General features: G+C 38.9%; 3 protein-coding genes across 3 annotated transcripts; 1 reads left to right on the forward strand and 2 right to left on the reverse strand.

Moving 5' to 3' along the window:
- Positions 1-192: 192 nt before the first annotated feature.
- Positions 193-1,958, reverse strand: LOC108047716 (ruvB-like helicase 2). Its single transcript, XM_017128016.2, has 2 exons — positions 1,868-1,958; positions 193-1,810 (listed from the first exon to the last, which is right to left on the reverse strand). The coding sequence occupies exon 2, from the start codon at positions 1,799-1,801 to the stop codon at positions 356-358; it is 1,446 nt and encodes a 481-aa protein (XP_016983505.2). The 5' UTR covers positions 1,802-1,810; positions 1,868-1,958; the 3' UTR covers positions 193-355.
- A 393-nt stretch (positions 1,959-2,351) lies between these two features.
- On the forward strand, positions 2,352-3,212 carry LOC108047704 (39S ribosomal protein L21, mitochondrial). Its single transcript, XM_017127999.2, has 2 exons — positions 2,352-2,502; positions 2,577-3,212. Exons 1-2 carry the CDS (start codon positions 2,433-2,435, stop codon positions 3,110-3,112), a joined length of 606 nt encoding a protein of 201 aa, XP_016983488.1. The 5' UTR covers positions 2,352-2,432; the 3' UTR covers positions 3,113-3,212.
- Positions 3,213-9,051: 5,839 nt separating this feature from the next.
- LOC108047700 lies at positions 9,052-9,503 on the reverse strand. Its single transcript, XM_017127995.2, has 2 exons — positions 9,420-9,503; positions 9,052-9,369 (listed from the first exon to the last, which is right to left on the reverse strand). The coding sequence occupies exons 1-2, from the start codon at positions 9,450-9,452 to the stop codon at positions 9,052-9,054; spliced, it is 351 nt and encodes a 116-aa protein (XP_016983484.2). The 5' UTR covers positions 9,453-9,503.
- Positions 9,504-11,412: the final 1,909 nt, after the last annotated feature.

The following is an 11,412-nucleotide window of genomic DNA, read 5'->3' on the forward strand; positions in this document are numbered from 1 at the left end:
AAAATGTAAATATGTAGCTTTAATATAAATGTTATGCAAATTTTACCTGGCCTAAATAGTCTTTAATTCTTATGTTTCTTTTGTAATTTAGACCGACCAGATTTTCTTGAATTATTAAAGTAAGCCAATCGGGTTTGCTTTTACACCCTTCAGCATTCATAAATTAATATTTTGTTCACCCCTTATCAGATATTTTAAGAAACTTGTATGCTAATGTTTTATTATTCACAATCCTGGTGAAACACCGCAATCAAAGGCATCTAAATTAATCGTAGATACAAGGAAACTTATTTATTGATGATAAAATAGTCATGAGAATGTACTGGGAGGTTGCTGGAAAACTAATCTGCAGGCTCTAGTGCTCCATGGGCTGGGCATCTCCGCCGCCGGCCTCCACACGACGCTTGGCACCGCCACCAGAAACAGGATCCTGCTCCAGCTCCTCGGTGATCTCGCTGAACATGTAGTCGTCCTGGTACTCCTTCAGAATCTTGCTGGAACGATTCTCGTCCAGGAACAGCGTGTAGACCTTCTTCACATCCTCGGTATTGACTTCGGTGGCTTTGCGACGACGGCAAACCAAATTGGCCGTGGTAATCAATTGAATGGCATAGCGGAGGCTCGTGTCCGTGGCGATGCGCGTCAGAATGGTCAGAGCATCCGGGTGCATGATGCAGTCTTCCTCCTCGCAGCGGATCTTCAGGATCTCCTTGACCTCCTTCTCAAGATACGCCACTGTGCGTATGATGATCATGCGATCGAGCAGATCAATGGGAATGCCGTGGGGACTGCGGTAGTTGGTGCCCCTGATGCGAGTGATGCCGCGATTGGTGGCCATCACCACCACCGGAGCCATGTCCGATTCCAAGGCGCGATTCAGGAAGGAGAAGCACTCAATATCCAGCATGTGGACCTCGTCTATGAAGAGCACTCCCGGATTTATCTCGGCCTTGCCCTCCTCACGCCATTCGAGAACTTTGTTGTTGATTTGATCGCGTACCTCCTGCTTGATTTCACCAGTGTCGCCGGAGAACAGAGCTAGGAATCCATGGGTGCGACTATTGATCACATCGATCTCGTGCAGCGTGACAGTGTGCACCACTTCCTTGCGCTTCTGCAGCTCCCCCTCGGGGCACTGGACGAATCTGGTCTGGGCACCAGTGGCATCATAATCCCTGGCTCTGGTGAAGCTGCGTCCCAATTTGTTCACCTTTCCGGAAGCCTTGTCGATGGTGATCACATCGCCCGCCTGGATTTTCTCCTTCATGAAGCACTCGATGATCTTGTTGCCCAGATCGTAATTGGTTTCCATCTCGGTGGTCTTCAGGGTGACCTTGCCCACCTTCTGTCCAGTTCCCGTGGCTGGGCGTTCGATTTGGATCTCCACCACCTCGCCCTCGATGATCTCGGTTTCCTCCTTGATGCGAACGCCAATGCTCTTGCGCAGAGCCTGTGACAGAGCCTCGGTTTTGCTCATCTCGAGGGAGTAGATCTCCGATCCAGACATACTGGTAAATGGGGTTTCTGTGCCCAGAGCTTGGGCCATTCCCACGGCGATGGCCGTTTTGCCGGTACTTGGTTCTCCGGCTAGAAGGATGCATCTGCCGGCAATCTTGCCGTCGCGCACCATCTGCACCACCACTCCGGCGGCTCTGCGGGCATCCTTCTGACCCACCATTCCCTGGGAGACCAGACGCGCCTCCAGAACGTCGTCCAGTCCCAATCCGCGAATGTGCGAGTGGGCGCCAATGCGCTCGATGCGCGTCACGTCGCGTACCTCGATTTTCTCGGTCTCGGTCATTTTGTACTTCTGAAATATATCACCTTCTATAAGTTTTAATCTTTTCTGTTTCTTCCAGCGACTCACAAGTTGTTTATGGAGCTAAAATAAGTTGCTAGGCAAAGCACGAAATTCGGACAGCAAAAACGCCGGGCCTGCTTTTGAGAGAAGTGTTGGAAAGTGACTCAGATCGAGGGCATTTCACAGCACTTGATCAGGCAGCACATGCTGTCAGTGATGGCCGTTTTGAAATAAAGCTAGCTAAAAGTAGCTAAGTATGTTGTATATTATCCAAATAAATGCCTTGAGTTTTAAAATATTTTGATAGTTATTAAGATTTATTTTTTATGAGGCGTTGGTACATATGAGTGGATCCGTTAGAAGTCTGTTTTTCCTTTAGATTTTTTGTGCGATATAAATTTAATTGAAAGAGATTTCTGTTATACACCTGATAGTGATGCCACCTCTGAAAAAATAGCTAGAATAAAAAGCTCAAACTGCATATAACAGAGATGTTAACTTGCCGATGTTAAAACAGCTGATTGGCTACGCGTTAGATCATTTTTTTATGTCGTTTAAAACACTGCCCTGCGCTTGTCCAAAAAAATCAGATTTATTTATGTGCATTTTGAGTTAAAAACCGTTCAAAACGATGTCATTTTTAGCGCAAACTGTGCGTCAGGTGCTGCGGCAGGTGCCCAATCGCAGTTCAGCATTAGCAGGTGAGTGGTAATATGGTAAAAGACCATGTAAACAATGTGACATAACAAGGTCTCAAACTTCGCACTTTTTGCAGGTGCCATGCGTTCGCTGAGCATTTCACCGGCTTTTAAGCAGCAAAACAAACCCGCCGCGGAATCGGTGGATATATCCGCCATAGCCAAGGATCACCAGAAGGAGGGCCTGGAGATCTGCGAGCGAATCAACCGACAGGTGGCCAAATCCGAGCAGGGACGACTATTCGCAGTGGTTCACCTGTGCGGCAAGCAATTCAAAGTCACTCCCGGCGATATTGTCCTGGTCGAAGGATACTGGCCCCCAACGACGGGCGATGAGATCAGTCTGGACAAGGTCCTGCTGGCCGGCGCCCGGGACTTCACGCTGGTGGGCAGGCCCATCCTGGAACCCGGCCTCGTCGTCGTGAAGGCCACCGTGGTGGAGAAGACCCTCAGCCACACGAAGACCCACTTCCGGAAGAAGCGCAGGAAGCAGTACATGCGGATCAACTTCCAGCGATCCCCGCACACCATGATCAGGATCAACTCGATCGAATTGGCTCGTCCCGTGGACGGGAAAAGCGAGGCGCAGGAGTCCCCCAAGCGCTTGTTCTAGTTTAAATGCTGTTAATCAAGAAAAATAAATCACATCATTGGAAGGTAATTAAGAAATCAAAATAGAAAGGTTTTTAAAAGATTCTTCCATTTATCCTCTGAATGGGAATTTTCTTATTCTCCATTTGCCTGCACATTTTTTTATATATATTTTGATTGACAAGACAATTTTTAAAATTAAGAAATATATATCTATAATTTGTTAATGGCAAATTTTTAAATATAAGTATAGTAATTTTTATATTTTTTAACTGCCAACCATAAACAATTTTCAACGATCTGGCAACTGGCATCCTACATTTTTTCACCCATCTGGGTGCTTTTCATAACATAACCTATTTCTATTGGTCTGGCCACTCGTGCGCTGGATTTTAAAATCAACTTGTATTTTTAACAAGTTTTTTCCTCTACTTTTCTTTTAATCTTTTGTAGAAATTGCCCTTCTGTTTTGTTTTTTCCATTACAAATTCCACTTTCATCTTGATTCAATGACTCTGTGGCGTTCATCTCGATTCTCGACAGTATTTACCCAAAACGACAACCTAGTTTCAAATACGAACCACCCAACTCAACTTCCGACTTTTCTGCACCACAACAAAGAAAAGGCGCCATCTCTAATGAAGCAACCAGCAGCAACCGCTGCAATTTTAATGACAACCTTTTATCGTCCATGTTGTTGTTGCCATCTTTCATTAAAAGACGTCCTCCCCATTTGCACCACCCATCCGAAAGCACCCACTCCACGATTTATAAACTGCACTTTTCACATAGGATGCCTGCTGCTTTCTTTATCAGCAGATGTAAGTTGCTCCCGAGTCGGCGGCAGTCGGATTTGTATTTGTTTACGCTGCTCTTTCACTTTCCACTAACCAAAGGCGTTTACTTTTTAGCCTTTGCCTGGCTTCAGCTACAGATTCAGATTCAGCCTTTGCTTTTGCTTTTCCCTGGCCCCATTTTCCAGTTTGGCCTTTCCGGTTTCAGTTTTGCCAGGGGGGAAAATGAAAATTGAATGAACACGTGAGGTTAAAGAAAGGTTCCCCTTTGATTGGGCCTACAAATTAAATTCACGGATTCAAAACTATTTTAGTTATAAATGTAGAAATTGCAGTGTGAGGGATTGCAGTTCCTTTGAAAGATCGGTTTTTATATTATTTTATAGTTTATGTTACAAGGGAAGAGAAAAATTATTTAAAACACAAACATTGTTAAAAATTTTCTGAAAGAAAATTAAATATTCTTAGCTTTAACAAAAAATCTGAACGATATACAAATAAACTTGAAAACAATTATTAAAATTGTAAATTATAGTGCTATTAAAGTTTTGACAATAAGTGCACATCTAATGAAAGTTATTAGTTTATTTTAAATTAAGTTTCATCATAGTGTCACTGGCAAATTAAAATTGATATACAAACATTAGTGTTTAATTTTTATGAGCTAAGTTTTGTACAGGAATTTTTATTTCTTAAGGCTTATACTTATTCATCATTTTAATTTGAAGTTTGGTTAAATCTGCCTGTCAAGTTATATGCATACACAAACTTAATTTAAGTAATTTGTTTTTCATTTAATAACTCACCTGAGACCCCATTTTCTCCCCCTTTTAAGTTTCTTGGCTCTAAATTCAATGTGATGTCTTCACTCCTGGCGGCATCGTGTTGACGCCATCTAAATAAAATCACTTTCGCTCCATATAAAAATGCCATTAAAAATTATGGTTTCGCATCCGTTCCCCCGATCCCCCGATCCCCCGCTCCCTTAAAAAGGAGCCGACGTTGATGTGTCTAATGGTGCCACATCAAATTTCGCAAATTGCACAAGCAGCACAAATTCAATTGTCGACACTTCGGGCAAGTTTTGCTCAAATATCCATCACAAAAATGTATATTCCCGCTGCACTTTGCCAGCGACAAATCAAATTTCAATATGGAAGGCGCAAAATATAAATAAAAAGAGTAAGCGGAAAATAGAAACACAAATTGAAAGCATTTTGGTGCGATAAAATGCCACCTGACTGCCTGCAAGTTTTTGGGCATTATGCTCCTACCACTTTTTGGGTTGATTATGCTATTTGCCCAGCAAAATTGCATTTGATGTGCGTTAAGTGACAAAACGGAAATTGCCACCAAGCGGATGCTGTGTTTGTTTGTCTTCTTATGGCGTTTACCATCCGCCTGCGAAAACCACCCACCACCCACGGTCGAAGGTCCATCTAAGCCACCACTTTCTGCCCACCCTCTCTCCATTTTCCGCGCCGTGAAAATCCCATGTAAATGCGGCTCAAGTTGGTCCAAATTTCGTAAATTTATGCGTAGAGGCGTGTGATGTATGAGTCGCAAAAGGGAGAAGGCAAAAGAAAGGAGCATGTGGACGCAAACACTCAAAAAAATATAAAGGATATAAATATATAAAATGAAAATATTTGGTCTAAATTAAAATTTAATAAAATAAGTCATAAGTTCAAGTTTAATCCTTTATTAGTTTAACCTAACAATTGTTATTTACTTATTCATATAAACTATACATAAATGCTAAAAAAATGTTTGTGAATCTTTAGTATTTTCGTATTCAGAGATTTGTATTAGGTCTTAAATAATTACTTAACCTTAACCCAAACTTCAAAAAAGGCCATAATAAAATGATTAAAATTTCGTATGACAATTATTTCCATAAATATTAAAAAATCTCTACATTTTGCTTAAAATTCAGGTGAACATAAATTGTTAAAATTGGGATAATATCCGTGGCTTTTACAACATATTATGAAATTATGTATTTTAAAAGCTAAGATATTGGAAATATTCTGCCTGTGAATACATTAACAGTTATTCTATCTTATAAAATTGTTTTTTTTTATTTTAAAGGTAATTTTTTAGAGTGCACCAAGGCCGAAGGATACTGTATTATGACCACCCATCCATCATCAGCATCACTCAGTTTTGACATATCATTGAAATCTTATGCCAACGTCGTCATCATCTGTGACGTTTCATTAACCCACCTCCGCCCCCGATCCTTGCCCCGCCCATAAATCTGGGGGTGGGTTGGGAAATGGGAGTAGAAGTAGAAGTGGGAGGAATGTGTTAATATCAACAAGCGAAAACTGTGCGAACGCAATCTACCGATTTCCGCTTAACCAAGCCAAACATTGCATTTTTGATTAGACACCGGCCGACGAGCCCCCAGGCTGGACAAATCCCAAGAACGAGGATGTGGCCGCATCCTTCCAAGGGAATGTTCGCAGGGGTGGCTTTTTGATGTGGTCCGGGGGATTTCCGGGCGGGAGGACGGGGTGCTGCTCGGCGGTTAAGTGGCGAAGTCAGGGGCGCGGGCAATTGATTGTAATTCCATTTTTATTGGCGCTTCGCAATCACTTCTATTCGTCATATTTGTTTTCCTTTGCCTTTGAAGAATTGATGGCTTCTATTAATCGATGAATTTTTATATAGGTTACATAAGTTAAAGGCGCACAAATAGCTGTATATGATTTTTAAAAGCGTCTCTTCTTTTTTAAAATAAAAAATTAATAATTGCATTTTCAATTTACTAAAATTTTAAAAATAATGTTAAATAATCGTAAAAAAAATCAGACAATCCCAAAATGCGTCCTTTATACACATTATAAATTTAATGAATATAATAAATAATATAAATAAATTTCTCCCATCAACTACTGTATTGTACATTCTTTAATTTGCGTGTCAATTGAAAATTGGTACTGGGTAACCTTTTAAAATTTTAAGTTTACATCTATTTATGTTTACCTTCAAAGCAAAATATTTATTTTCTATGACACAACTTGAAAGCATTCAGTGAACCCATCAAATGCAAGCATACTACATTTAAAATTGGGTTTCTGGATTGAACATCCCATTTATTTTCTTCACGCTTTTCGTATTCATAAATTTCTGTTCCTTAACTTTAGCCTTCACAATCGAAATATTATTTTCGCATTACATCGATAGCGAGCCCAACCCTCGTCTTCATCAATTTGCCTAAAGCATATTACATTCGAATTATAAACTCACATATCATTTTTCGATAAGAGGGATGATGACGATTTCTGTCACCTAACGCATAACTTGAAAACTTTTTCTAGAGAATTATGCAAAAATGTGGAAAATGTTGGCCCAGCTCCTTGGGGATATTTTTCAGTTCACTGAATTGTTGTTTGTGATGCCGAAAAAAAAGTGATTTCCAAACGGCAAGGGTTGTCAAGCCGTTTTTTTTTTTTTTTGTGTGAATGCTGCTTCTTTGATAACCTGATGGTGATATGACAATCTACTCGTAGTCCCCCGCACGTGTCGCAATTCGAATTTAAATAAGTTCGACGGGCAGCAAAATTCACAAACAGTTCGGGGGAATGGCCTCTCCACTTCGGCTCTTAATGATGAAATTTCAATAAATGTCATTTGGTCTCGGCAAAGTGTCAACATGGCACCTACCCGCCTCCTTTTCGTCCTTTTAGGGGCTGCAACAGCTGTCATTGCCGCGTGCAATGCGTTAATAATGACAGTTTTCCCAATATTTTTTTGTTTTTATTTTGTTAGACTCTAACTAGCCGGGAAATCGACAGAGAATGGGGGCTAGGACAGAGGATACAGGACTCTGTAGAGTTTTCGATTCTGCCTGTTAAATTTAATTACTTTTCCATTGCTCATACGCACTGTGTGTCCGTGCAAAGCAGAGACCAGTGTTGCGTGACTTTTAGCAGGGATGTATTCCAAAAATGCCAAACAAAAACTTTGCAACACCAGAAATAATCGAAATAAAACCTGTATTTTTTATAGAGGTGATGGGAAAACCTGGCTGGATTTTTAAGCTTTCAAATATGTAATTTATCAAAAAATTACGAAACCATTTTAGTAATTTTTTTTTTTTTGGGTTATTTCTTAATTTTATATGACTCTTGATTTATTTACGATAAAAAAGTGATACTAGTTGAGATTTAATTTTGAATTTGAATAAAATTAGGTTAAAGGACATGATAATAATGTTTTATGAGAGAAGTTTGATTAAATACTCATTTATTGTAATATAATAGGATAGGACTATTAATGTAATTGTAGTGATAAAAAAGCTCGTTTTTTTTACTTTTTTAAAAAAAATTTTATGTTTAAATTCCTCTGATCGAAATGTATCCAAGGTGCCAGCACTGCCCAAATGTCACAGAGAGAAAACGGCAGTGAGAGCGAAGTTGTGATTGAAAATCGTTGAAATTTGCATGTTACACGAAGAAATTGCCAACTGCGTTTGTCACAGCCCCTCTCACTGATTGCAAACGGCGACTATTCGGATGGTTCCCGGTGGACTGGGCCACCACGTCCTCATCTCCTCATCATCATCAATAGTTGACTGTTTCATAGCCAGTTGGCGGCGTTTGTCACAATGGCATTTAATATTTGGACACTGGTGTCCCTTCAGGAAATTGTTGGTCCTGACAAAATATTTGATCAGGTTTTCGCGTCACATCCTGGTGGCCATATACTGCGTTTTGGTGTTGAACTTCTGAACTGTGCAATTGCAAATGAAAAATAGACTACATTTCTTGAATATCGGTACAAAAGCCTTTTTGTATTTTAATTTATAATGTTTTGGTTTCTTATCTAGTTCTATTTATATTTTAATTTTATCTATTAATTTTAGCTTTACAAAAGCACCTTTTAATTTTTTTGTATATCTATAAGACATTTATAAATATAACCAATATCAATACAATTGATACAATCGTTATAAAGTTTCATAAGTCTTTAAATTTATTATTCTTTTTACCTTTTTTTGCATTAAAAAAAAATTGAATGTGAATTTTATGAGATACAATTTCTTGTACATTTTGAAATACATTTGTGTCTCAGCTCCCATTTTTAATGGGATTTTTTTCTTTTTATTTTACATAAGTTCAGCACAAATATGAATATTTTTGCTGCTTTATTTTTATTATTATCCATGATTCCCTGGGAGAGTTGATTTTGAGGATTGGGAAGTGAAAACCAGAATTGGCGCTTGACCGTCTACCAAAAGCTGAACGGCGATGGATTCAACTCTTTGCTTGATATTCAGATTCAGATTGAATGGTAATCCGATGTCCGAGGTCCTAATGATGACTTTATTGTTCTCCCTGTACTGCCTTTTGTAGTCCCCAACTTCTCTAGTCAATCTGTTTATACTGCGCTCCAATTCTAGAAGCTTGCGATCAAAAGAAGTTAATGGTTTCTTCCTCAGTTTGGCCTGAATTAATCGCTTCCTACGCGTTTTAATCTGAAATAAGTTCTATTAGCAAATGTTTGATTTGTGTTCAGTAAGCTCACCATCTTATTGGTGTATTTAATACGAGCTGCCATTTACCAATATAGAATAATTGTGAATAAAAACCAGACACTGCGAAGTTGTCAAACCGAAAAGTATTAGAGATGCATGTGCAGTCTATCGATAGTTTTTACATTGTAAGTGTTGTGAAGCAATAAGTTTAAATTGATTAATTAGGACATTCCCTTAAATACAAAATCAGTAAACCATTAAACTATAAAATTTTAACAGGGAGTTAATTAATTTTTTTAATAATAGATTTATAGAATTATAGAATTTCACTAGACCCGAAACGGTAATTATCGATATTTTTATACCGATAGATAAGTTATCTAATATCTAATAAATGACGCAAAAGTGTCAAGCTTTTTTGTTTTTGATGATTGTCATGATTGATATAAAACAAAGTTAAAAGTATGAGAAATAAATATATCCAAAAGTTGAATGAGAAGTTTTATAATTGTTTTTTTATTACACTCAAAAAAAATCACTTTTTGTTTCCAGATAACGACATTTTCCAGTTTCAGCGTTAAAATTTTTTCAATTAAATAACATATATTAAACAGAATATTAAAAATGAATATAGGTTTTATTTGGTATTCATTCAGCCTTATTTGGATGCTTCCCTGGCGAGATTTAAGTTCTGCTGAATTAAATGGATCATTATCCATTATGTGACCAAACTTGGCAACAGATTTCCATAATGGCTATTTCATTGGTCAGTCAGCGCCAGATCCACAGGCCATCCTTTATGGTCGATGGCCATAAACCATAAACCATTCCGCCTACTCTTCACGTTTTACTTGCGGTTTTTGGGCGATTTTCAAAGCCCTTCAACAGGGCAGGGCAGCCCAACTGCGGACTTCCACTTCCGGCTGTTGAGTCGTGTGTGAAATATTAAAATTCAATTAAAATGGCGTTAATTCCAGCGGCAGCAACGAATGTCCAATGCCTGCGTCTGTCATAATTGTCAACTCTTGGGGAGCCTGATCCGCAGGACAAGCATCATGTCCTTTGGCATAATGATGCTCATCAACGGACAGGCTGCCATCACGTCCGGAAGTCCCTCCGTCCGGCTGTTTTGTGTCCACATCTCAATGGCATCAATGGCCGCCGCTGATTTCCTCCGCATACAGCTCCTCCTCCCCCCCCACTTTTCCCTGCCCCTTTTCCACCCGTTTTTTGTTCAACTCCCATGCAAATTGCACTTCAGACATCCATTTATCATCGACGCATCAGCACCAGAAGCGGAATCACCAGTCAGCAGTCAGCCAACGATAATGGTTAATTAATAAATATTTCCCTCTAGCGATGTCCGATTGAGCTACAAAAAATATGGCATCCTTTTGATATAGAAATTGTATGGAATTCAATTGGCTTTTGCCTCATTCATTCAAGTTGGTCTAGGCCCTTGGACCCGTTTTTATTTGGCGTTGGACTGTTAAGCCATTGACCCACTCGTATTAACTGGTCAACTGTTGAGTCTAGACAAGAATGGGGATATTTAAAGATGGGAAAATAGAATAGAATAGAAGTGAAATAAATAATCCAAATTTATTACCCTCAGTAAAATTTTATACAATATTTCCATCCCATTAAAAATAATATTTAATAATGTAGCCGGCTTATATAAGGTCTGTTTAATTTGAACTGTTTTTACCTAGCCCATAACCTTTTATTTTTATAATACTTGATTGTTTGGAAGCAATTATGCATATAAAATAAAAAGACAAAGTTGTTTTATTTCTGGTTTAAATTCTATACAAACTATACTCTAGATAGCGCTATATTTATATCCCTCATCGAGGAAATTATAACTCGCAGTCTTATCTGAGTGAATTTCCCAAGATGTTGGAACCCAAATAAAATGTCAATAAATTAAGTTCCTCATCAATAGAGAAATACACTTAAATATATTTATTCATTGAAATGTTTCGAAACTGGAAACTGCACAAAATCGCAAAGCATCTTAACCCTTTCTAGTTCTCCATTTTA

This window comes from Drosophila rhopaloa, unplaced genomic scaffold (genome assembly GCF_018152115.1).
Source record: "Drosophila rhopaloa isolate 14029-0021.01 unplaced genomic scaffold, ASM1815211v1 contig_163, whole genome shotgun sequence".
NCBI lineage: Eukaryota > Metazoa > Arthropoda > Insecta > Diptera > Drosophilidae > Drosophila > Drosophila rhopaloa.

Bases quoted from the DNA above. Each gene is read 5' to 3' on its own strand.
- LOC108047716 (XM_017128016.2), bottom strand. From the start codon at position 1,801: ATGACCGAGACCGAGAAAATCGAGGTACGCGACGTGACGCGCATCGAG.
- LOC108047700 (XM_017127995.2), bottom strand. From the start codon at position 9,452: ATGGCAGCTCGTATTAAATACACCAATAAGATG. The intron at 9,370-9,419 runs GTGAGCTTACTG...AACTTATTTCAG, and splicing joins TTAAATACACCAATAAGATG to ATTAAAACGCGTAGGAAGCG.
- LOC108047704 (XM_017127999.2), top strand. From the start codon at position 2,433: ATGTCATTTTTAGCGCAAACTGTGCGTCAGGTGCTGCGGCAGGTGCCC. The intron at 2,503-2,576 runs GTGAGTGGTAAT...CACTTTTTGCAG, and splicing joins TCGCAGTTCAGCATTAGCAG to GTGCCATGCGTTCGCTGAGC.